The sequence below is a fragment of the Capra hircus genome, chromosome 8, assembly GCF_001704415.2.
Source record: "Capra hircus breed San Clemente chromosome 8, ASM170441v1, whole genome shotgun sequence".
Classification (NCBI taxonomy): Eukaryota; Metazoa; Chordata; class Mammalia; order Artiodactyla; family Bovidae; genus Capra; species Capra hircus.
The window spans coordinates 16,647,899-16,674,875 of record NC_030815.1 but is presented as its reverse complement, the minus strand read 5'-3'; the positions used below and the strand labels follow the sequence as shown (position 1 = coordinate 16,674,875).

The 26,977-nt window shown below is 38.3% G+C and overlaps 1 protein-coding gene across 1 annotated transcript; it reads right to left on the bottom strand.

Annotated features, from left to right (window-relative positions):
* C8H9orf72 (chromosome 8 C9orf72 homolog) lies at positions 774 to 26,977 on the bottom strand. The gene is made up of 11 exons (XM_018051885.1): positions 26,905 to 26,977; positions 20,543 to 21,030; positions 19,172 to 19,231; positions 13,015 to 13,110; positions 12,197 to 12,261; positions 10,875 to 10,947; positions 9,066 to 9,182; positions 6,914 to 7,149; positions 4,117 to 4,174; positions 2,983 to 3,092; positions 774 to 2,877 (listed from the first exon to the last, which is right to left on the bottom strand). The coding sequence occupies exons 2-11, from the start codon at positions 20,984 to 20,986 to the stop codon at positions 2,691 to 2,693; spliced, it is 1,446 nt and encodes a 481-aa protein (XP_017907374.1). The 5' UTR covers positions 20,987 to 21,030; positions 26,905 to 26,977; the 3' UTR covers positions 774 to 2,690.

The window sequence follows — 26,977 nt, the reverse complement described above, 5'->3', positions numbered from 1 at the left end:
GAGAGGTTAAGAACTTCTCCAAGTAGCACGGCAGGGCACTGCAGAGTGCTGATGAGCATATAATACTTGCTTCATTCCCTTCCCTCCATTTCAGCAGCACTGAGTACCTGTTTCATGGAGCTGTGCCACATGACAACTTCTATAACTGCTTGAGATGAAATCCAGTTTAACCATCTGAGTGACCATGGTCTGTGTATTATATACACTTACTTAATCTCTAGCTTCCTCATCTGTAAAATGGAACTAATACCTGCCTCATAGTGTTGTTGTGATGATAGATTCAGAAAGTCCAGTGGGTAGTGTGTGTTAAATGGGGGTGTAATAAATGTTTTTGTTACTTTTAGCTGTACCCTGAAGATCACACAAGAAATATCAGTTTGTACAATTCCATGTCAATACCAAAACAGTGTTATAGAAATGTAATGTTCACTATCTTCCTCTTTGACCTGCAACATTACAGAAACAGATTCTAGTGGCAACTGTCTCATTCCTAATTTTCAGCATTATATGGAGTTCAGGTTTCCTCTTTGAGAATTTAGCAATGTAATGAATCAGCTGTCTTCTAGAGAAACCTTTCAACTCAACTGTTATATTTATGAATTAATTTTTTTTCCTTGGAGTAAAAATGTCGATCTTATTTGTTTTCTAGATGGAAGGGATTAGATTTCTTACACTTTCACATTGTATACCTATATTGGCAACCTGGAAGGAATAACTTCAGCTTAGGTTGTATTATTATAATAGTAACTAAGAAAAAAGAATTTGCCCAAGCATTATCTTATATCTGCTATTTTAATATGTAAATTAAAAAATCAGAATGTGATCTTGGGAATTAATAGACAAAACCAACCAAATAAACAAATGAACAACAACAAAAAACCACATATGATTCCAGTATCATACAGAACCTATAAATATATTTTCTTTCAAAAGAGAATATTGGTAAAATAAAAGTTGTTTAGACACACCATGATTGTCAGCTAAGAAGGAAGCCAATCACTCGTTCAACATAGCACTGCTTCTCTGAGCAAATAATTGAAAGAGACAAAATTTCCGACATTTTATTCAAAATTCTCCATCTAGGAGCAAAGACATATAACAATGTGCACACATGCTTTAATAACTTACTTCACTGTACAACTTGCATCCCAAACAACGGTACAATAAATGAGCAAAAGAAAATAATTAGCACTTAAATAATCTAGCAAGTAAATAGCACTGAATACGGGGTTCAACAAGGTGGTATCTGTACACTGTTTCATGACTGAGCCATAGCATCCCTCATCTGGTTGAGTGTGTGTCTAAAACTCGAGATGTCTACACCTTCCCTATTAGTGATGTGAAAGGCTGGTAGGACCTATGTTGGTTCTGGTTAAATTCGGTGGGCAAAGGTGGAGGGGCTCTACTACTTTTCTCCCTTTCTTATACATATCTTTCCCTTTTATGTTACTTTCACAGTTTTAAATAAAAAATGTATTTTATGATTGTATATATTGTTTTGTCAATACTGTTTTAGCACAGAATTAGGTTAATTGGGTATTTTATAGCTGGCATAATGGTCCAAATACAGGAAGGAAACAAAGAAATTGACCACTTAGTTCTGCCAAAGTAGCACCTAGTAAAAACAGCAGGTCAGTAAAGTTTCTCCTGCTAGTCCTTGTATGATGAAGGCAAAGAGACATGGCAACAACTCCAAAAACATGGGCAGAAATTTAAGGAAGACGATATTATTCTCGTTCTTGAAAAGGAATCTTGCTAGTGAGTATTTTTCTATTCCATTTAATAATCTGAGTTATAATGATTACTAAATCAGAGCAAGACTATACAAGAGGAAAACAAGATAAAAATGAGTGACTAAGGAAATCTGACCTTCTTCCAAGTGATTATATTTTCCAAGGGGAAAAAAAGGCACAGGAGGTACACATTTCAGTTTGGCTCAAAAATAATGGAAAGGAACTGGAAAAGTTGGCAATAACTATGGAAACATTAAAATCCAATTCTCTGTATTTTCTGTGACAGAGCTCAACAAACAAACAGAGAAAAACACCCTGACCGTGGTTCACCATCATCGGGACTATACACAGTGCCTGACGCTTCTACCCAGACTGAATCCCGAGGAGTACGTCTGCAAAGCAGGATCTTATAACTGACTTCAACAACACGTATGCTTGATCAATATTTTCTTTCTAAAACTTAATCTATGTGCAAGCTACCTTCCTTCTGTGGAGCTGAAAGAATCTAAATGCTCTGGTTAGTAGCTGATTGTAAAAGTATTACAGTAACCCCACATACCAAGGAACGTCAAGAGATGGAAAGTCAACTAGTCTTATGCCTGTGAAAGCTAACTCAGATATCATTTTGATACTTGTAAACCATGAATCGTAAGTTTCAAAAAACAGCAGTTGTGGTCAAGTTTATATCCTACATCTTTAAAAGACAGCAATACTATTCATTATAATTGTAAACATAATAAGTCTGTCTCCGAAGACAGCACATCCAGGCAAAGGTGCATTTATTGTAACCTGACATCCCCTTACAGACTTTTTGTGACAACTGTAGTGTAACTAACTAACTGCCGTTGCTAAGTAGGACCCTAGAGCATGACTGGAGGGAGTCACCTTTCCCAACATCACCGACCTACGTTAGCAGCAATTATGACTGTGACGAAACATTCTTAACAGGTTACACATTTAAAACGTCATTAGAACATCTCGTTCTTGGACACTGGTATAGAAAGGTCTTCCAAAGATAAAGGAGTGGAGGCCTGGCTTGATTTTCTCAGCCAGAGCCATTATTATGTTAAGATCGCCCTCTGCTGTTAAATCAAGGTCTATCTTCAGGTTCCGAAGCGATTTAAAGGGCTTTTTCCCCTTCTGCCTACAAACAATGATACAAGAGAAATTATAAGATAGAAGAGGTCCAAAGGGGACAAAATGAAAGCAATTAATGAAGGTTTGTCTTCCGTGGAGGAGTCTGACTTACGTATCATCTTCTATATATTTTATTAGCGTCAAGGCTTTTCTGTGAAGGACGAGCAGAAACTGTGCAAGGAAAGTACTCCTGAGAGACAGACCGGGTTTCAAATGAAAGACCTGCAGGAAAATGAAGCATGCTCATAAATAATTTGCTCCCGTTCTGCTTATCCACAGCATGTTTCTGCTGATAGTGCCTGGCAGGTAGCCCACGTTTGAGCAGCTCTCCCTAATCGTCTCCACAGATGGATACATCCTGGTGGACAGGAGGGAATGGACATACTGGAGCGGTCTGACAGTTCTGCTTCCTCTTTAAGAATGGACTCAAAATTGTCCTTGTACCTTAGACTACAATCATATTTATTTTGTTATTAAAAATCATTATGTAGGTTACTTCTGGTTGTGTTACTTAGCTTTTCTCTGCCCACATCTGCAATTAAAACTAGAGCTCCTAGAGGTTGAGCTGTGCTTACACTATGGTTTTGAGATATTCATATTTTTCTATTTTGAGGGGTGGGAGTGCATGCGTAGTGGTAGAACAATTTTATTTCTGCTTGGGAAGCATGGAATCACATGACTTTGACTTATCCTGAACTTTGCAATATGTCACAGATCACACAGACCTGGATCCAAAATTTCTAGTTAACCTCAGGATTATATTATTTCAAAGCTACATCTATGACCACGGTTTCCTGGCCTGATCCCTAGAGTGACATCATAACAAAGTCCCTCTATTTTAAGAAATAAGACCCATATAATCTAAAATTTTCTTTAAAATCTAGATCTTTTACAAAGAAATGAGACAGTAAGGATGCTATCATTTAAGTAAGTCTTAAAGACATTTTTTGCTTAATTAAGGCAAATACACAACATTTGTACAAAACCTCCCTTCACTAAAAGAAAACATCCTTGGGTTATAAGTTAGTGCTTAGAAGTTATTATCTGAACTGGGAGATACTGCATCTTTAATTGTTAACATACAAACTACTTTCTACAAATAATTCAGCAGAAAAATAATTTTGACACTTTAGAAAAATAAGAGATAAAACTACAAAAGGAGCTAATTCTGCAGGCATTGTGGGATATATTGAAACAGAACACATATCCTATCATTCACTCTGACAATCTCAGGTTTAACACTTACCTGATCCAGGAAGGCTTTCACAAGAGTGTCTCTATGTAAGACATCTTGAAAAATGTTCCTATGAAGGAAACAGACCAAAGGTTAACATGGCTATACAAAGCTGTTTTCCACAACCTCTCACGCCAGCCAAACTGAATTATTCGAAATGGGATTATAAACATATTTATAAGAATTACATAAATAAATACAATAAACTACAATAAATAGTTTTGGAAATACAATAAAATAGATTAATACACTCATTTTAACTCAAGGATACATTTATCTATTACTGGAGTCTGTCAAGCCATAATGTAATTATTTTCTTTTTAATAGTGTAAGCAGTCCCAGGAAAGGTACATACGTATCTATCAATGTATTTTAATACCTCACCTTATAAAGAATATTGAGAGCCTTAGGCAATTGGTAAATGCAACTACCAATTCCTGCCATCTCGAAAACATAAAACAGCAACAAAAATAAATATACGCCACTACTATCAAAAACCAAAACAAAAGGTTAACTTCATGTACTAATAACTCCTAATAAGCAGTCTTGGAAGAAAAAAATAGCAAGAGGATGAATGTTAGGAAACATTCAAGTGGGAATAAGGAACACACACAGATGATTATCTCCAACGTCTTACCCACTGGGTTTGCATCCACAAGTCCATCATCTGGTGAGTAACATGAATCAGCTACCTAAGAAAATGTTAGCTACATCGGCAATGAGCAGAGTCAGAAATTAAGTTCTAATTCACACTTGAGATAATGTTCATCTACCATACAACTTAAGATATTGTAGGCATTTTAAAAAGACTGTCTATTTCCCAGGTCCCAGCCCCTTTTGATCTTTCTCTTCTTCCTTCCCTCTCCTTGCCTTCTACTTTCCTAAGGGATTTACTGGGATACTAGGCTATAATCAAGTCAGAGGGGTAACATAACATTTACTAAGGTACGCAATTTTTAACTGAAAAGAAAGAAAATAGTAGGGATCATCACATACCTGATCGAAGTAGTAAGGAAAGAGATGTGTGTGCAGATGTCAATAGCAAAGTACCTAAAACTTCCTAGTTTTAGGGAATGGGTGTTCCCTACTGCAGAAGAAGGAAACTCAGAAAAGGGGGGGAAAAATCAGCATTTCACAATTACTGGCTATTCAACTGGTGGCCAGTGTGGGTACTGACAGCACCCACTTTCTGGCTTTGGAGAGAGAATTTAGCTATTTAAGTCTAGTGTTCTGAACATATCTGCTTTATAATTTGATTGTCTTGGTCAAAAGGGAATTAGATGAAGCAAAGTGTCATAAGTAGAGTATTTTCAGTGACTGATTTTTCATGTTTAGGCAGTGAGTGGAATTATTTTTAAAGAGCTAAAATTAAAAATATCTTTAAAAAATATTGCTTAACATAGACTAAAAAGTAAAACATGTCCATAAAACATAAAAGTTAATAATACATCAATCTAGAGCTTGAAAATATTATTTGCTGATAATTTTATGTTTAGAAAATTTACTTAACAGCTGGAAACAAATTTTAAAAGTTCATGACATTATTTGTTATGATCAGCAAAACAAGAACAGGTGGCTCATCATAGTTTGTCAAATCAGCAAAGCCAACGTAACTGGCTAAAATGAGTAAGACATATTAAAACCACAGATGCATCTCCTCTAAAAAAAAAATTCCAGAACTTTAGATAAAGTTCATTAAATTCCCACCAAAGAGCTCTCCAGCTACCTACCAAAAAAAAAAAAAACAGAAAAAATGGACAGCCAGGAAAAGCTGGTTCCTAATGAAGCCATCTTTCCGTATCTACAGACACATGAGGCTGGGGATTCCTAGCACATGGTGTTCCTCTGCTATGCCTGCGGGAACACCTGCTGTCTGACTACTGGTGCGTCACAAGCCTGTTGCCTCAGCTCAAAAATTTCCTGTAAGACACAGGATAGGGTTGCTTGCTCCAATTGTACTGCTGCCTTATCCACTCAAACCTGGATTATTTACTAGTCAGCATTTACCGAGCACACTCTATATGCCGGGTACAGAGAACCATGAGAAAATACGATACTTTATTTTCCTGATTTCAGAACACTATTTAAATGTTTTACAGTTCAGATTTCTTTTTTTTCTTAATTGGGTCCACATTCAACATTTTATTGTCATTACTTTTCTGTTAATTTACCGATCATACCTTATGGTAAGAAATTAATAACACAATACAAGAGAATATAAAAGAATGCTCTATTAATGTATTTTCACAGTTTTGCTGTATTTTATATTTATATATCAAGGGGAAAAAAAGACTTAGCATTCCCTCTTTGGTTTAGTTAATAAATAAGTTTCTTAATGACCTTTACACACTAGTCTATAAGCATTGGAAGGACCTGGGTCTGGGGCTGTCTGCTTGGCCACTATTAACCTTAACATCACTGATTCAATGGACATGAACTTGGGTGAACTCCAGGAGATGGTGAGGGACAGGGGAGGCCTGGCATGCTGCAACGGGGTGGCAAAGAGTCGGACATGACTTGGCGACTGAACAACAACAAACCTTAGCACCTTGTAACTAGGGGCTCAATGTATATGTTAATTAAGTACTTAAGTACTTATTTTTAAGGACTAATCTAACTTACCTTATGGCAAACACAATCATACTAAGAAAAACAGACATTTAAGAAAAACAATGCTTGATTCACCAAAGATTTCTTCTAGCATAATTAACATGTCTTCCCCTTTTAAACACTGAATTGTTTGTTTCTACTCATAAAAGACAGTTTCCTAATACTGCTGAATGACATCAGAAAGCAGGGCGTGACGTACAAGTCGGGAGTAAAGCTCTCATCTGTGTAGATGAAGGTGTCCTGAGCTACGTCCTCCTCTGAAGTGGCTCGCCAGAACGCTGCCAGCTCTGATCGCATGTACCGACGCTGATTATAAATATGCTCGTGACAGGGTGGCATCTGCTTGACGGTATTGACGTCCACGTCTATGTGTGTGGTGGGGTAGGGTGCATACATGACTTGCCGGAAGGGAAGTACAAAGCTTCCCGTTGAATCCTGTCAGAATGCAAAGAAAACTGTCTTTTACACCGAAATATATGAAGATTATCTTTTAATTTAAAAAATTGGCTTTAACTTAGCAAACTCAGCTCTAGAAATTTATCCCAGAAAATGAATCATGTTTGTGTGTCAAGTTTGAGTGACGTGTGTGCTACAGCATTGGATTAAACAGTAAAACACCAGAAACACCCTGAGCATCCAAAAAGAGAAATAAATATTCATTCATCTTAAATAAATGAAAGTAATTTATTTAGCTGCTAAAAATTAAGTTGCCAATGTTTATGTGTTGATACTGAAAGATGTTCATAATATATTGTGAAAAAAGGAGCTTAAAACATGAAGAGTATAATCTAATTTTCTGGGCTGGGGAAAAGGGAAGATATGCAAAAATTACAGAAGAAGAAAAAGACCAGAAAGATATATGCCAAATATTAATAGGGGTTATTCAATGGATTATGGGATTACAAGTGACTTTTAATATTCTTGGTTATTCACATGTTCTGTTAAGTATCAGCTGAATATGGATTTTTATAGTAAGTATGAAAGTGAAGTGAAGGTGAAGTCGCTCAGTCCTGTCCGACTCTTTGTGAGCCTGTGGACTGTAGCCTACCAGGCTCCTCCACCCATGGGATTCTCCAGGCAAGAATACTGGAGTGGGCTGCCATTTCCTTCTCCAGAGGATCTTCCCAACCCAGGGATTGAACCTGGGTCTCCCGCATTACAGGTAGACACTTTAACCTCTGAGCCAGCAGGGAAGCCTATAATAAGTATACTTTCCAGGTACAGTCAGTTGGGTAGTCAGTTGCCATATAACAAGTACCTACTGTTATAATATCAAAGTATGCTCTAAAAGGCTATACAATTTAAACTTGCATGGAAAATTCTTAACAAACATGTTTTTATTAAATTATAGTTTCAAATTCTCTGCTATGCATTTGGTATAGGTCCCTTTAAGGGATAAAATTATACAATAAGTGAGATGATGCTGAGGAAATAAAAGTACTAAGTACCTCACTAAGGAAATAAAAGTACTAAGTACCTCATTATGCCTTTATAGGAGAAGTTCTAATTTTCAGATCTGTACATATCAAATAAAAAATGAGTTTCTCTTAAGTAGTTTCTCTATTTAAACAATATTATTCTGAGCTCAGAGCAAGCAGATTATTGAAAATGTAAAAGCTGAATATAATTTTTACTTGCAACAATTTTTAGTATTTTTTCTTTCATTTTACTATGCCTACATCCTCAAGAAAGCAATCACTCTGAGAGACTCAATCATTAGGAAATCTACTTCTTCATATCTCTGATGACAACTGAAACATCAGTAATAGATTCAATAAAGCAAATAAGGATTCCCCATAATTAATGAAAATAATTGTTAATTTATATTTATCCGTTTTGCTCCTTGAAAAGCAGACTCAAGTAAATAAAGAAAAAATATAAAATAAATTTTTTCTTATATATACATATACACTGATATACAGAAACTGGTCAAATCCTATATACTTTTTCAACATAGGAAGCAGCTTAACATTTTCTTTTCAGTAAATGAATGTGGTACATAAAACATAAAATGGTAACACAAAAATTCAAATCTGTTCAGTAAATAAGAAATATTCCATTTTAGTTGTGTGAACTGATTCAAGCACATATCAAAAAAAAAAAAAAAAATCCTGAGAACAGACAGGTGTGGGAAACCAAACAGAAACAAAAAGAAAGCTATTCTGTGATGTTTCACTGATACAAACTATAAATTTATAAGATATACACTCCATCGTCAGACCTGTGAAAAGGAAGTCAAGCTCCTTACCATACAAACATGAGACACGTTAAATGCTAATGTTCAACATATAAAGAATCTCAAAAATGATTTTAAAAAAGTTGGTTTCACTTGTGATAAATGGAAACTGTACCTTTAGTAGGCCTTGTACAAAGAGCCCTGACTCGTATTTAAACGATGATTCTGCTTCACACAATCTGGAGCATTTTCTCTCTGCTGGAGTCAGAAAAAGGCATAATGTTCTTACTATCTGTAAAATGAAAATATTTTAGCATTAAAATATGGATAAAAAGGCCACTAGTTTGCTTAGGAAAGAGACCTGAATAGAAATTTCAGGTGTTACTTTCAATAAAACCTATTCTGAAAAATAAGTATTGATCTCAGTAACCTGGAATAGTCTAATGGGATTATAACAGCTGTTGCTTAACCTAAGTATTCTGTGGCCAAATAAGCTTGGAAAATGTTAGTAAAGTTAACTGTATGGTATCTCACAACCATTACCATTTGAATACAAACTGTGACTCTCTAGGTGACTGATACAATATGCAGGCTTTCTCAAACTTATTTTACCATGGAAACCTTATTCCTAATCTTATATGAGGAAATAATGACCTAATATAATTATTGATTATATATCCACCTGGCAATAATTTGGATGAGAAAACTAAATGCAGTTAAATTAGGCAGAATTATATCTTCTGTTTAAAAGTTCTATATGTGAAATCTCATCACAATGAGTATAAAAGAGTTTCTAAATCCTTGAATAGAATGAGAATTAATTCTATCAAACTTAATTTGAAATAAGCAATCCATTCGGTTGGGGTTTAGAAACCTATCATTCTGATGAGATTTGATCATAGATCTATTAGGAAAAAATACAAAGCCATGCAACTATCTCAGAATTCAGGTTATATTCAGAATTTTTATGTTAAAATACTGGTTTTTAAAATAGTGGTGGCAACCTTTTTCCCCTCAAATTAAAAAGATAAAAAAGAAGCTATTAAGCTAAAAGAGGATGGTAGATAAGAAAAATGTTTGCAAAATACAGAACCCCAACCATCGAGGCTTTTTCTCCCCAAGAAGCAACTGGGAAGGTCGTATGGAACCTGAAAGCTTTGTAGGACATGAACCGAAAGCTACCTTTTTGGGGCAGCAAAAATAAAAAGAAGCCACTAGGTATAATATAATAACAGGTAAGTTAATCTGTCATAAATGGTTATACCAGAAATATAATCTTGGTAAATAAAGGGTTGGGTAAGTCTACAGGGAAGCTTATCACAGAAAAAAAAAAATGAAATTATTTGTCAAGCAAATAATCATTCCTAACATACTTCTTGTGTAAAACCTGAAAAATTAGGTTTGCTTAAATTGATAAGATACATATACTTATCTCTTTCTAATTACTGATCAGTGAAGAAAAGTACAAAATCCCTTAGTTTACTATCTAATGCTTGGAAAGGTTCATGAATTCTTTTTAAACTCACACAGCACTAAAGGAGGTGGTCACAAATGTTGCCATACAACCTCCAATGACCACTTATTAGCAATAGGTTCCTAAAAGGAAAAGATTTAGAGGGAAAAGCAAGGTAATGAAATCAAGATGAATGATGAGATACCATTTCCTTGAAATTAGCACCAAAAGAACATGGCTATCGGAAATAGAAGACAAATATTTTTAAAAACATCTGATTTTAAAATATTATCAAAACCATTTATACAATACCGAGACTAGTATTTATACATTATCATGATGAAATTGATAAATGACTTCCTTTTCAGATAGTTTATTTTTGCCATAGGGTGTCCTAGTAACTTGGTCAGATTACACTGCCTCCTAATATTATAAGATCATCTTGACTGCAACCTAACCTTTAAATTACAATCCACATCCGCTAGCAGCATTAAAAAATCAGATTATTTGCTGGATTACAAAATAAATTACCTTATTTACTTTCTCTGCACTGCTACCTACTACAACAGAGCAGCCACAAGTTTGCAAGTGTGAGCTGATAGCACTGTGAATTGAAAAAAAAAAAAAAGATTAAAAACATGTTGACTGTAAAATAATTTCACAAACTAAAAAAAAAAGACAACTGAACTTCAAAAAACTCTGAATAGCTTTAAATGATGAACACCAAAGTTTTGACTGTAATGCCATCTTTTATTTCTATAGTACTCTGCATTTTCCACCACATGCCTTTCACAGATTCTATCTGAACCTTAAAACAATGCAGTTAGTCACAGTTTTATAGTGGAAGAAACTGAGGTATAAAGAGGTTAAAGTGGTTTGTTTAAAGTCAAATGGGGCTTAAAATAACCTCATGGATGGCTGACACTGAGCAGAATCAGGACTAAAGAGTTTCTGATTCAAGCCATGTAAAGGCTTTGAGGTTAAACACATACCTTTAAGACCCCATCATGAACCTAAAGGAGAAGACTGTAGACATAATATTTTATCCTTTCATTCCTCATTTTTTAAAACAAAATTTCATGATAATCTATAATTGTAAACAGTCAAGTAGAAGAGGAGATTATAAATGCAGGCCGAGCACTTAGGGGGCCAATGTGGAGGCACTCAATAAACACTGGCCATTATTATTGTTATTATCATTTTTCTTAGAATAAATACATAGAAAATGTTAGCTATTTGCTATTATTATGTGCCCATATGTGCCATGCACTGTTTTAAATGCCTAACACAACTCATCTCACTCAATCTTACAACACTCCTATGAAGTAGGCAATATTATCTCATTTTATAGATGAGGAAATGCAGGCATGGAGAGCTCCTGTAGCTTGCTCAGGGTTACACAGCAGTAAGCCAGGATGCCTGATTTTAGAGCTCACATTCTAATATCTACTGTAACAAGGAAAGGATCAGTACAAATATGAAAATTTTCTTTTCTAGGCCTAAGTACGTCCATCTATAACACAACTTAATTAGAAAGGGTTCTTTGTTTCAGTTTTAATGAGAAGAAAAACAAGAAACCAGAACCAGACAAGGGTCCAAGAACTCTTATCTAAATACTATGGGAAACTCAGCTTCTTTGAATATTAAAAAGAGTCACATCAACTATATCATAGGTATATAACAAGTAAAGAAGCAACACAAAGCTAAGCAATAATTCAGTCATGCATCCTGACCCTAGAATAATCTAGTTAGGCATTCTCTTATTATTTTCTTCCTTCCCAATCTTGTCACAGGTGAGCATAAGATCTGCATCTGCTTCATCCAGCTTTTATGAAAAGAAACAAAATTCTTACTTGAGAAGAAAGCCTTCATGGCAACTGTCACCAATATCATCATCATTGAGAACTGTATCAGCTATCTAAAATGCACCAAAAGGAAAAAAGAGAATATTCTGGCTGTTAACAAAACGCTGAAGTAACAATTTTAATACATAAGTTTCCTGAAGTCTAGGTTCAATATGACACATTGCCCTCATTTCTGAGCATCACAAATCCCCATAAAACAATCTGTGTCACCAATATAAACTTGCAGAATAAATGACGCAAAAGCTGGTGAGACAGGTTAAGCAACCATTTTTACAAGAACTACTTCCTCTTCTGAGCTGCTACAATCAGGAAACAAATCTTAATTACAAAGTCAGGAAGCTGCTAATCTAGTTGCCTAAAGACTTCTCTTCACATCTATAGTGTGTAATTCCTAATGTCCTCAACAAATGAGTGATTAAGGAAATCACACTAGTGAAGATAAGGGAACCTCCATTAGCAGCTAGTGATCTGTACACTACTTTGTTACAAAAAGTACTGCACTAAACACTGATTGACTCTCTAAGGTCTGAAATTCTCATACTTCCAGGAAATACAAAAGTGGAGAATTTAACTAAATAAATTTATCATAACTGCTATTACTAACCAAAAGGTCTCTGCTTGGCCATTAAATTCAGGATTTTAAATGTGCTTGTTAAAGTGGCTCATAATTCATATGAATGATATGTATGATAAAAATTTGTACTACTGAAATTAGAACATTACTAATATACATAATAGTAATATAACTTAGGGGAATTAATAAACGGTACCATTGCTCCGATTTAACATGACAACTGAGAACTTACATCGATTTCTTCAGGAACACTGTGCGATTTCATAGATGAAAGCAATTCCATTACAGGAATGACTTCTCCAGTAAGCATTGGAATAATACTCTGACCCTGCACAAAAAAGTAAAATGAGGTGAAGAAAATCACAAAATATAGGATGAAGTTGGTGATAACAAATCAAAAACCAAAAGCAAAGAATAACACCCTTTAACAGAAATACTTGATAACTTATTCAAACACTGGAGGAGGAAATAACAACCCCTTCTGGTATTCCTGCCTGGAAAATTCCATGGACAGAGGAGCCTGGTGGGCTACAGTCCATGGGGTCGCAAAGAATCGGACATGACTGAGCAACTGAGCACACACATTCAAACACAGCCTCAAAACAGTGTCTACTCCAAAACTTTTATATTTCTAAAAGATTTATATGCTATTTAAAACTCCTTTTCATTCTTTCAGGAATAATTTTCTTTAGTCAGAATAGAATCATTGGTTTATCATTTACACGCAATAATTAAATCACCACACCAAATTTAGAAAGAATCTCCTTTGCAATTTTATTGTGAACTCTTGCTAACCAAAGGTGATCGATGTATTTTATATTAAAAATGAGGAAAGACAAGCATAAAAAGGCTTTAAAATTCTCAGTAGAAATCTCAGTAGTAAAGCTTGAGTCAATACTCAATCTCTATATTCATAATAAGGTATAATCTACCCAAATCTAAGTCAGAGCATGTATTTTTAAGAATCAATAAAGAAGACAAGTTTCCTTTAGTGTTCTTTCAAGGTAATACTGCTTACATCTCAAAAATGTAATTTTAAAATCTGCAGTTTATAGAAGGAAGCTGAAAACTCAATAGAAAACACCGCACGTGTGAAGTGCCTCAAGTATGGGTAGCTCCCGCATGCATTCACGGCCACTGTTACTCCCCCAAAATGTTTTGCCCATGCTGAAATCACCAACTTTTAAAGAGGCAGATGAAACTGTCATATGTCTATCAATTTTTAGCTAAACATGTTTTTAAAATCACATATTAAGATCAATCTAAGAACAAAACTTATCCCCTCATTCACATTTTAGGAAATGATTATATTTAAACTCTTTACATTAAATTGAACTAAGTAGGGAAAACCACTAGACTATTCAGATATGACCTAAATCAAATCCCTTAGAATTATACAGGGCAAGTAACAAATAGATTCAAGGGATTAGATCTGATAGACAGAGTGCCTGAAGAACTATGGACGGAGGTTCGTGACATTGTACAGGAGGCAGGGATCAAGACCATCCCCAAGAAAAAGAAATGCAAAAAAGGCAAAATGGTTGTCTGACGAGGCCTTACAAATAGCGAAAAGAAGAGAAGCTAAAGGCAACGGAGAAAAGGAAAGATATACCTATTTGAATGCAGCCTTCCAAAGAATAGCAAGGAGAGATAAGAAGACTTTCCTAAGTGATCAATGCAAAGAAATAGAGGAAAACAACAGAATGGGAAAGACTAGATACCTCTTCAGGAAAATTAGAGATACCAAGGGAACATTTCACGCAAAGATGGGCTCAATAAAGGACAGAAATGGTATAGACCTAACAGAAGCAGAAGATATTAAGAAAAGGTGGCAAGAATACACAGAAGAACTGTATAAAAAAGATCTTCATGACCCAGATAATCACGGTGGTGTGATCCCTCACCTAGAGCCAGACATCCTGGAATTGTAAGTTAAGTGGGCTTTAGGGAAGCATCACTATGAACAAAGCTAGTAGAGGTGATGAAATTCCAGTTGAGCTCTTTCAAATCCTAGATGATGATGCTGTGAAAGTGCAGCACTTGATATGCCAGCAACTTTGGAAAACTCAGCAGTGGCCACAGGACTGGAAAAGGTCAGTTTTCATTCCAATCCCAAAGAAACGCAATGCCAAAGAATGCTCAAACTATTGCACAATTACGCATCTCACATGCTAGCAAAGCAATGCTCAACATTCTCCAAGCCAGGCTTCAACAGTACATGAACTGTCAACTTCCAGATGTTCAAGGTGGATTTAGAAAAGGCAGAGGAACCAGAGATCAAATGGCCACCATCGCTGGATCATAGAAAAAGCAAGAGAGTTCCAGAAAAACATCTATTTCTGCTTCAATGACTATGCCAAAGCCTCTGACTCTGGATCACAACAAACTGTGGAAAAGTCTTAAAGAGATGGGAATATCAGACCACCTGACCTGCCTCCTGAGAGATTTTTATGTGGGTCAAGAAGCAACAGTTAGAACTGGACATGGAACAACAGACTGGTTCCAAATCAGGAAAGGAGTACGTCAGGCCTGTATACTGTCACCCTGCTTATTTAACTTATATGCAGAGTACATAATGCTCTGGATGGGCTAGATGAAGCACAAGGTTGAATCAAGATTGCTGGAAGAAATATCAATAACTTCAGATATGCAGATAACACCACCCTTATGGCAGAAAGCGAAGAAGAACTAAAGAGCCTCTTGATGAAAGAGAAGAGTGAAAAAGTTGGCTTAAAACTCAACATTCAGAAAACTAAGATCATGGCATCTGGTCCCATTACTTCATGGCAAACAGATAGGGAAACAATGGAAATAGTGACAGACTTTATTTTCTTGGGCTTCCAAATCACTGCAGATGGTGACTGTAGCCATGAAATTAAAAGATGCTTGCTCCTTGGAAGAAAAGTTATGACCAACCTAGACAACATATTAAAAAGCAGAGACATCACTTTGCAGACAAAGGTCGGTTTAGTCAAAGCTATTGTTTTTCCAGTAGTCATGTATGGATGTGAGAATTAGACTATAAAGAAAGCTGAGCACCAAAGAACTGATGCTTTTGAACTGTGGTGCTGGAGAAGACTCTTGAGAGTCCGCTGGACTACAAGGAGATCCAACCAGTCCATCCTAAAGGAAATCAGTCCTGAATATTCATTGGAAGGACTGATGTTGAAGCTGAAACTCCAATACTTTGGCCACCTGATGTGAAGAACTGACTCAGTGGAAAATATCCTGATGCTGGGAAAGATCGAAGGCAGGAGGAGAAGGGGATGACAGAGGATGAGATGGTTGGATGGCATCATCGACTCGATGGACATGAGTTTGAGCAAGCTCTGGGAGTTAGTGCTGGACAAGGAGGCTTGGTGTGCTGCAGTCCACGGGGTCGCAAAGAGTCAGACATGACTGAGCGACTAAACTGAACTCAAACTCCTTACATGCCTATTTGAAGTAGAAACTCTGCATTCCTAGGACCAGTCCTTTTTTTCAGTGACTTAACCTAGTTTTCAGAGCCCCATATCATGTTAAGTTGCTTTATAATTTAAATGTGATGCTGCCTCTGGAAATGGTATCCTAAGTCATAGGCCCCCTTGTATCTCTCAGGATGTTTTATTATAAAAAAAATTTGATGCTGTAGTAACCCATGAATATAAACCTTCATTTGTTTTTGCTTTTTAATTTTTTAAATGTCAGTTTATAATTACAACAATCAACACATGCAATTCAAAAAGACTAATGATTGAAGTTGTGTTAAATTTGCTTACTTGTAAAACAATTTTACCATATGACAGCTACAAGCAACTAAAACTAGCATGACTAAACTTGTTTTAGACTATATATCATCGTCAAACAGTATTTATTGCTCAAAATAAAGTCACCGCAACCTCATGATCTGAGATTTGCAAGAACTCAATTATCAGGCAACTCATTTTCAGAAAGGATAATTATGGGAGAATACCGTCCCTTTGGGCCTTCCCTGGTAGTTGATCTGGTAGAGAATCCACCTGCAATGCAGGAGACCCCGGTTGAATTCCTGGGTTGGGAAGATGCCCTGGAGAAGGGGTAGGCGACCCACTCGAGTCTTGGGCTTCCCTTGTGGTTCAGATGGTAAAGAATTCGCCTGCAATGCGGGAGACCTGGGTTTGATCCCTGGGTTGGGAAGATCTCCTGTAGGAGAGCAAGGCAACCCACTCTAGTATTCTTGCCTGGAGAATCCCCATGGTCAGAGGAGCCTGGCAGGCTACAGTCCATGGGGTCGCAAAGAGTGGGACACGACTGAGCAACTAAGCACACACCTTCCCTTTCAGTTCAGTCCAGTTGCTCAGTTGTGTCCGACTCTTTTCGACCCCATGATGTAGGCATATATACTATTTATACACAGCATCTCAGACATTTATCATTATAAGCAAATGGAGATCCTCACTGAAGCTTAACAACAACAAATACTAGATGGCTGAACACAGAAGAGGCTCTAAAATGTCTTGAATTTCTCAGCAGGAAAGCAGTTCCCCTTTAAAAACCTCCTGTTTGTTCAAGTATGTGTGTGGTTAGTCGCTCAGTCATGTCCCACTCTTTGTGACCCCATGGACTGTAGCCTGCCAGGCTCCTCTGTCCATGGGGATTCTCTAGGCAAGAATATTGGAGTGAGGTGTTATGCCCTCCTCCAGTGGATCTTCCCAACCCTGGGATCGAACTCAGTTTTCCTGCATTGCAGGTGGATTCTTTACTGTCTGAGCCACCAGGGAAGCCCAAGTATAATTTCCTCCTGACACAGAAAGGGGAGGATAACATTTTTAAGAAGAGGGCTTAAAAGAGAAATAAACCTTAACGTCAATCGCTGTCAACTTTATAAGCACAGATTTCTGGTTTGAAAAACTCCCAGCAAACGTAGAATTTTACTGGGTTCTAAATTTCATTCTGTTGACATAACGCTACTAGTTCCTCTATAACTAGAAGGTACCTCTAGAGGTTGGTGAAAATCACCCCGTTCCTGGGCACACTTCTTACTGCCTAGCAAGGAAAGCCAGGCTTCTGTGAGTAAAGGGAAATATTTTCTTGTTAAGTCTTAGACCTTTCTCCATATCTGCCTCCTTCTGACTTCTGTAAATGTTATTTACAAAAGTACAAACATATAAATTTTGTAAAGATCACTTTATAGCATTTTGTATTTGCCTTGTTTATGTTCCTATATCCTGACAAATTTCTAGAAAAAGTTATGGTTTAAAATACTATTTGTCTCAGGCATCCCAAAGAGAACCAGAGAGAAGGCTTGTTTACACTGGCGTTTTCAGAGGAGCAATGAGGGTGGCCAGAGGCGATGAGAGTAAATGCAGAGAACACTTTCTCTGTGGGGAGATCTCCCTTCAGAGAATCTCTGCCCTGGGTTGAAATGCTTTGTAATTAATTTCCATGAGGGAAGCCATACCCTTGCAATCATGCTTCTCAAACCCTGTTTGGTGCCTGTTCCCTAAGGATGTTCAAAGCCATGGGATAAACATGGCATGTTTTCTTGGAGACTTGATACCACCAGAAGCCAGGATGGTAAGAAGGTAAGGAATACTAGTGGCAAACTGTAATATTAAAACAAATAGATATATCACGGAATAAAGTGTAAACCGCATGAGGTTTAAATTGAGAAAGGAGCATTGATATAGACATACACTATCATGTGTAAAATAGATAAGTAGTGGGAAGCTGCTGTGTAACACAGGGAGCCTACCCTGGTGCTCTGTGACAATCTAGAAGGATGCACTGGGGTGGGGATGGGAGATATATATATATATATATGTAAACTTATGCCTGATTCATGTTGTTCAGCGGAGACTGCCACAAGACTGTAAAGCAATTATCCTCCAAAAAAAAAATAATTTGCAAGAGTTTTAAAGATACAAATGAGACGTCAAAGAAATATTATGCCTAGACCTGTGTGTGTACTCCCAGATATCTTAGGGGTACTCACTCTCCCGCTATAACTACTTCTGTGGAAATGCTTAAGAAGCAATACCTTAAAAAAAATAATATATAGCACTTAAAATTTTTACTATGTGCAACTTGTCCAAAACTTATCCTATGCAAATGGAAAAAAGGTAGCAAAATATTAATTTGTAGATGCAGTTCTTATTATCGTTTATTTATTTAACTCTTCAGGTCTAAGATATGGAAGTTTTCATCCAATTTATTCCATTTATCTCCATAAAGGTTCTGTTCGCATTCAGGCTCACTCTGTCAAACTAATAATGTCTGCAGGGAATCCTCTCAACCCAGGTCTCCTGCATTGCAGGCAGAGTCTTTGCCATCTGAGCCAGCAGGGCACTTTAACAGAAGCACCCCTTAGCTTTATGCAGCCTTTAGTGGTGGGTCTGGCCGTGTCCGGGGATGAGAAATCTGCGCCTTACCTGGTCTTCCATTCTCTCTGTGCCTTCCAAGACGATTTTCTGGACATTTTCTTGCCTCTCCTGAGCGAGAGAAAATTCATTAAAATTAATAAACCTTAACTGTTAGATACTTGTTTATTTTCCACAATACAGTTAAATGGCAGACATCTTCCTGGGTAATTTAATTCATGGGAAAAATACTTTCCACTTTAGGGTAAAAAAAAAAGAGGGGTGGGTGGGAAGCACCCAACAAATCCATGCTTTCATAGACAATATGAAATAAAATAACACCCTTTTGGTCAGCAGTTAAAAATAGAATTTGACAGAAAGACAGTCAATGTAACATCTGCAAAGTTTCACAAAAGAAACTAATGATTTGTACTTTTCAAACTGGATAAGATCAAGATGAATCTAGGGAATATCGAGCTAGATTTTAAATGATTTTTATAAACATGAGAATTAAGGAGCTATACCTGCAAACATAGTTTTAAAAAAAAAACTCTTCTTTTAAAAGATATTACTTTCCCCTACTATCTGGTAAAAGCCTTACAAAAATCAGTAATGCTTTAGTGGATTTCCATGTTAGTATCAAACTGCAAAGCAGAAAGAATGAAATTTGTTCTTCTCATGTGCCAGAATGACAATATATGGAAATATAAATATCACTATTTATTAAACTATAGGATTTAAGTGATAACAATAATTTCCTCTAGCTCAAGTCACAAAATCGAAAGGAATATCTTCTGAATACCATTTGGTCCAACTTCTTCATTTTAAAATATTTGGGAACTTGGCAAAGAACTTAAAGGGACCAAAGGTTATATGGGCAAAGGCTTATGAAACAATTGTCCTAAACTGCTTACACTATACACAGTAAGTGAAAGACAGGGTCATGCAATGCAAAAATAAGCTTTCAGAGTCAAACACTTCGCAAGACAAATCCAGACTCTGAAGCTTTGGTTTTCTGTTTACAATGTGGAGCTATCATCTTCTACCTTCCACGGTTAAAAGACCACAAACACTAGCCTAGATGGATCTGTACCTAATATAGTAGAAGCAAATAACAGCTCCTGTTTGAAGTTAACTGTATATAATTTCTAAAAATTAGATATAAATGTGCGTGCATGCCCACTCAGTTGCGTCTGATTCTTTGTGACCTCATGGACTGTAGCCTGAGAGGCTCCTCTGAACATGGAATCTGCCAGGAATACTGGAGTGGGTTGCCATTTCCTTCTCCAGGAGATCTTCCCCATCCAGGGATTGAATCCAGTCTCTTGCATTGGCAGGCGGATTCTTACCACTGAGCCACCTGGGAAGCCAGATATAAATGTACTGGAAGGTAAGCCGTCAGTGGCTAGGTTAGCATGCTTAATAAGTTCCAAACCCACTCACCTTATGCATCCATATCCTCCCTTTCCGGATAATGTGAGTTAATCTATCCACACACACTCTGTGAAGTGGGAGGTAGAAGCTCAGCTCTGTCTGGGGAAGTATAATCGATAGTCCATAGGTGCTTCTATCCCCATTCCAGTTTCCGTCGAAGATTAACGAAACAATAATTACTCCTTTCTCAGATAAGACAAAGAACTTCACGTCTATTGCCCCACTCTCTGCATTTCGAAGGATTTCTCCGTTGAGGGTATGGTTGGCAAGAAAAGTTATTTCTCCATCGCTGAGAAGTACCTGTTCTGTCTTTGGAGCCCAGATGTGCCTTACTCTGGGACCAAGAATATTGTCCCAGTAAGCGAAGGTCGCTGCTAATAAAGGGGATTCACCACTTAAAGCAATCTCTGTCTTTGCAACAGCTGGAGATGGTGGTGGACAGAGGGTCGACATCACTGCATCCCATTTGTCACATTATCTGAAAGCTCCAGGGGTATCTGGACAATGACATACAAAACCAGTAATCAAGTTCAGTGATTTTAAAAGTCATCCATCAAAAACGCAATTGTTGGTATTGATATCGACACGTGTGCGCATACTCAGTCATGTCTGTCTATTTGTGATCACATGGACTGCAGCCCGCCAGGCTCCTCTGTCCATGGGATTCTCCAGGGAAGAATACTGGAGCGGGTTGTCATTTCCTCCTCCAGGGGATTTTTCCCAACCCACAGATCAAACTCACATCTCCTGCGTTGGTAGGCAGATTCTTTACCTTTGAGTCACCTGGGAAGCCCACTGATATATACAACACGACTCCGTTTAAAATGGATAACTAATAAAGACCTGCTGTATAACATGGAAAACTCTTCTCAATACTCTGCAATGACCTATCTGGGAAAATAACATGAAGAGTGGATATATGCATGTGCTGTACAACAGAAACACAACACTGTAAACTAACTATACTTCAATAAAAATTAAAAAAAAAACAAGCGCACTCTAAGGTAAAAAAAAAAAATCTTAAATGATTTAGACATATGTGGTTTTCTCCTCTCCAGTCAAAAAGATGTGAAAACATTTCTCCAACTATGCATGGCAGGGGCACATTGTTTGCTGATATGATGATAATTTCGTGATACACAGTAGTAAATTACCACTTATAATCATGATACACACTTAGAAATCCAAACTAATGACCTTAAAAAAAGCTTAAAAAAAAAGGCTTAAAAAAAGGCTTAAAAAAAGCCTTTGAACATTAATATGAAATATTCTATACTAAAGCTCATCAAATAGATCCTCACTGTTTCTAAATGGCCAGCCTATTTGCAATTCTAATATGATTGGCTATTTGGTTCCTGAACCATAGGAATTAAAGAGAAGCCAACTGGGAAAGGGAGGGCTCACCTAGAGACCATGGCCCCTGTTGTGGGCTGAACTGTGCCCTTCCCCACCCCAAACACATGTGCAAGTCCTAATCCCCTGAGATCTTATTTAGAAATAAGTGTAATGAAGCTAGAATGAGGTGATACTGGATCAGGATGGTCCTAACACAATGGCTGGTGTCCTGACAAGGAGAGAAAGCTGTGGAGGCAAGCAGACAGAGACAGGGCTGTGTGGAGATGAAGATAAACTGGAGTATGTGGCTCCAGGCCAAGGTATGTGTGCTGGTACTACCAGAAGCTAAACAGAGGCAAAGAGAGATTCTTCCCTGGAGTATTTAGAGGAGCATGCCTCTGCCAACCACTTATTTGGGGCTTCTAGCTTTCAGAATTGAGACAGGATACATTTTTCACATCACCCAGTTTGTGGTACTTTGTTATGGCAGTCCATACCTGGCAGTAGAAAACCTTAAAAGCTGCTAAGAAGGCGGGGGGTGGGGAGGGGGAGGGGGGCTGGTGGTGGTGGGGAGAGAAAAGAAAGACAAAAGATTATAAGACCACAACAATCTGGAACCATATGAGAAAATGAGGAAACAGGATGCACAGGATTATTCTCAACATACTGTTTGGGCATCAAGGGTATTAAAGCCAAATACAGGTGTTTAAAATGAGGTAAGTATATTTAATATGCTGTTCAAGAAACAGGAAATATATTTAATATGCTATTTAAGAAAGCAGTGTGGCATTTTATCATTACAAAGAAGCTTCTACACTAAATGGCTGAAGTAAAAAAGCTTTAATTATTTAAAACATGTAGAGGACTAAATGGTTGGATGGGCCCTTTCAATCTACTGAGAAAATAGAGAAGAGTGAACTGCCCAAGGTCACTGAGCCACACTAGAATCCAGGTCTCTTCGACATCTTGCTGCTGCTGCTAAGTCGCTTCAGTCGTGTCCGACTGTGTGACCCCATAGACGGCAGCCCACCAGGTGCCCCCATCCCTGGGATTCTCCAGCAAGAACATTGGAGTGGGTTGCCATTTCCTTCTCCAGTGCATGAAAGTGAAACGTGAAAGTGAAGTCGCTCAGTCGTGTCTGACTCTTGGCGACCCCATGGACTGTAGACCACCAGGCTCCTCCATCCATGGGCTTCTCCTGGCAAGAGTACTGGAGCGGGGTGCCATTTTGACATCTTCACCCACTCCAATGAATCACTCTAAAATTGTACATTCAATGAGGTATGAATGCAAAATGAATCATTCCTGCCTGATATTAAAATTGAATACCTATGCGTATTCAGTGCCAATTTCATTTAGGCAAGTCTAAAATTGTGGATTCTATTCATTATAATGGTAAAGGATAGTAGTTAATAGGTGAGCTATGATACATCTATCTTTGCCTGTATGATTGCTTTAGAAATAACATTTGATCTATAACTAAGGTCATGTCAAAGTAAACCATTTTACTTAAAATAAAGAACTTTATCTACACCTTGTCAGGAGGGCTCAGAGACTGATGAAAAGCAAAAAATAAAATACTCTAATTTTAGAGTGTTGTATGAGCACTTTTATCATGATGTCAAAATGGATAGACAGCGTTTCGCAAAATGCCTAACTGTAAGTATGTGCAGAAATCGTTTAACACAAAGACAGTCCTTGTGTATTTTTTATTTTAGAAACTCATTTAGGGAATATTCACAGTTTTAAATGTGCTGTCTCAATTTAATAGACTTTAGAGATTACACTCAGTATAAGTTGTATAGCTTGCTTAAAATATTCACTGTTGGGACTTCCCTGGTGGTCCAGTGGTTAGGATACCACGTTCCCAATGCCGGGAGCGTGGGTTCAATCCCTGGTCAGGGAACTAGGATCCTGCAGCCCACATGACTCAGTCGGAAAAAAAAAAAATCCATTGTTACAGATACGATTTAAATACTTTACAATGACAGAATATAGGAATATAATTTGAATAGAAACTGTAATGATGCTAAGATAATTAATAACAGCAAACTTTAGAGGCCAAGGAGATGCATTAAGTAACCACATACCCATAGCGGTATACTGTAACATGTTCTTTTGTTCTTCCTTTTTGGATAAAAAAGGTGAATAATCATAAAGGTAATACTGCCATTCAAACATTTCATCATTGTATTGAAAATAAAAAACACTTCTGAAGTGGAATTGAGCCCTGGAACAAAATCTGGTTAGATTATAGCACAACCTTTTACCTAATTGTGAAAACTGTTCTATTATAGGCCACTAACTACGTTCAACGGAAAAGGCAATGGCACCCCACTGCAGTACTCTTGCCTGGAAAATCCCATGGACAGAGGAGCCTAGTGGGCTGGAGTCCATGGGGTCGCTAAGAGTCGGACACGACTGAGCAACTTCACTTTCACTTTTCACTTTCATGCACTGGAGAAGGAAATGGCAACCCACTCCAGTGTTCTTGCCTGGAGAATCCCAGGGACAGGGGAGCCTGATGGGCTGCCATCTATGGGGTCGTACAGAGTCGGACACGACTGACACGACTTAGCAGCAGCAGCGGCAGCAGCAAGTACGTTCAATCCTACTGCTAGTAACATCAGAAAGAAAATAAAGGATGAAGATTATGTTGAATTGTTTAGCTTTAAATCTTACTAGAAGAAATAACTTAAGAAATTAAAGTCACAGAGAAATATAGTTAAGAGAGCAGTAAAATGAATTTGCTAACAGTTAAAGTCATCATCTTTGGCAAAGAAAATTCACATATACAGAAATGGCTTGAAATCAAGAGTCTTTCATCAATATATCTTTTTACATGTAGTGCTGGCTACACCAGACAGTTATGAAACAAGAGTTTTGAGGTAAGCCAGGATCCAAACTGGGTGACACAGTGGCTTGCCACACTCCTGTAAACAAAGAACAGGGTTCATGAGGGTATACCCAATATACTTGCTGAAAATAATTCAACACATGCAGACATAGAGATTAATTACCACATGTTAAAACTGTTAGCACAGGGGTAGTTTTAAAAACGTTTTGCCTTTTTTAAACCTCTGCTAAAAATCAGTTGTCTCTTCTCTGGTTGATATTTAGAAAGTTGGTTGGCCTTTACTGCTGTTGTAAATAAGAACTCAACCATCATTAGGCCCACATTTCTCATAACCATGCTTTCTGTTTATTACCTCCCAATCCTAAAAGAGGGGGCTTCCCTGGTCGTTCAGACTGTAAAGCATCTGCCTGCAATGCGGGAGACCTGGGTTCGATCCCTGGGGCGGGAAGATCCTCTGGAGAAGGAAATGGCAACCCACTCCGATACCCTTGCCAGGAAAATCCCATGGATGGAAGAGACTAGTAGGCTATAGTCCACGGGGTCACAAAGAGTCAGACATGACTGAGTGACTTCACAATCCTGAGAGAGGGCTTCCCAGATGGCGAGGTGGTAAAGAATCTGTTTGGCACTGCAGGAGCCTCAACAGACTTGGGTTCAATCCCTGGGTTGGGAAGACTCTCTGGAGGGAGAAATGGCAACCCACTCCAGTATTCTAGTCTGGTAAATTCCATGGAGAGTACACACACACACACCCATCTCTCACAGCTCCAGTTTCTCAAATAGGCAGGCTAACGTACTACTCCTCAGAATTACTTAATTAAAACAGAAAAATAGGAGTCTTTGGTTTTTTCTTTCTCTGAAAATTAATTTGGATTGCTAACAGAGCCAGAAAGAAAACAACAACAAAAAATGACATTGTTTTATTAACTTTATAAGGTGGGAGGAAAAAACCCTTTAGCTCCTATGTAATTGTTCCCTGGGGCAGGTTACTGCTGGCCTAGGGCACAATCTATCAATTCTCTTGTTTTCGTTTCACAGAGTACATTCATCATGATGTTAGTTTCCAACTGATTCAGGGCTTTCCTAGACTGACAAGGTGCCGGCAATACTACCTGTGTCACATAACACCATCGTATTTCAAGTATTCTGACTCCAGGCTATTAATTTCCCATACATTATACTCCTGCTTCTGTGACTTTTCCAACGTCTCAGATCATCAGTAAGATATAACAGTATTTTCCAAGCTCTTTGTACAAATTAAAATGCCAGATGGATTGACCCCTCCTTGCTTTGGATCACAAGATGAGAACAGTCTGAATCGGAATTTATCCACTGGCCACGGTCAGACTGTTTTCACTAAATCCTAACAATCTCCATTGTTTCGGAAAGGGCCACCTCTCTAGGGCAAGTGCATGACCTCCCAGTCTCCTGAATACAGAAGCCTGGTGGAGATCACCAGGGCCAGTCAGACCCTGTGTGGTCAAAGCAGACGCGTAATCACGGCACTTCTTTCTGCAACTGATGCCATCAGTCAAGTGATACCCAAATCATAATGGTCACTTCCTTTAAGTCTGTGCAATCTCGGAGAAGAGAAGTAAACAGGTCATGAACCACAGAACGGGAGCAAAACCCAGTCTAGAATTGCTGCACCAAATTCCAAGACATCAGCAATCCTTAGAAACCTCGAAACCGAGACAATTCTGTAAGCCAGCAGTTTGATCCCAGCCCACCCCAACCCGCTTCATCCTCTCTCGGACCCCGACTCGGTCCGGAGCAGCCGCGCGCCGCCAGCTCTCTGGCCTTCCCCGGGCCAGGCCTCTTGGTGCCCGAGGCTCCTTCCCCTCGAGCTCGCGCGGCACAGGGATCCGACGGATCGATCTCTTCGGATCTCACGCCAGGACCCCGGGAAAGAGCCAGCTCGGGGACTGCGGGCGGGAAAGCAGAAAAGGAGACGGAACCCTATGCCCCTATCTCTGCGCCGCCGCTGCCGGAAAGTCCGGGGCCCGGATGCAGGCAACTCCACTAGTCGCCGGGCTGGAAAACCCGATGCCCGCTTTCGGTCAGGGGGGAAAGGGAAGACCCGCGGAGCCGAGCCCTGGGGAGAGCCTTCGCCTCCGCCCTTGTCCGATCCCAGCAACCGAAGCCCAAACAGCCACCTACACGCCGGCTTCTCACTCACCTACTCGCCACCGCCTGCAGCTTCGCAGTCGCCGCCGTGGGCAAATGGACCTCAACCGCAGCCCCGCCCCCAG

Coding starts and splice junctions, on each gene's coding strand:
- C8H9orf72 (XM_018051885.1), bottom strand. CDS start 20,986: ATGTCGACCCTCTGTCCACCACCATCTCCAGCTGTTGCAAAGACAGAG. Junction 12,262..13,014: donor GTGTTCCTGAAGAAATCGAT/GTAAGTTCTCAG, acceptor GGTGCATTTTAG/ATAGCTGATACAGTTCTCAA. Junction 10,948..12,196: donor CATGAAGGCTTTCTTCTCAA/GTAAGAATTTTG, acceptor TTCAATTCACAG/TGCTATCAGCTCACACTTGC.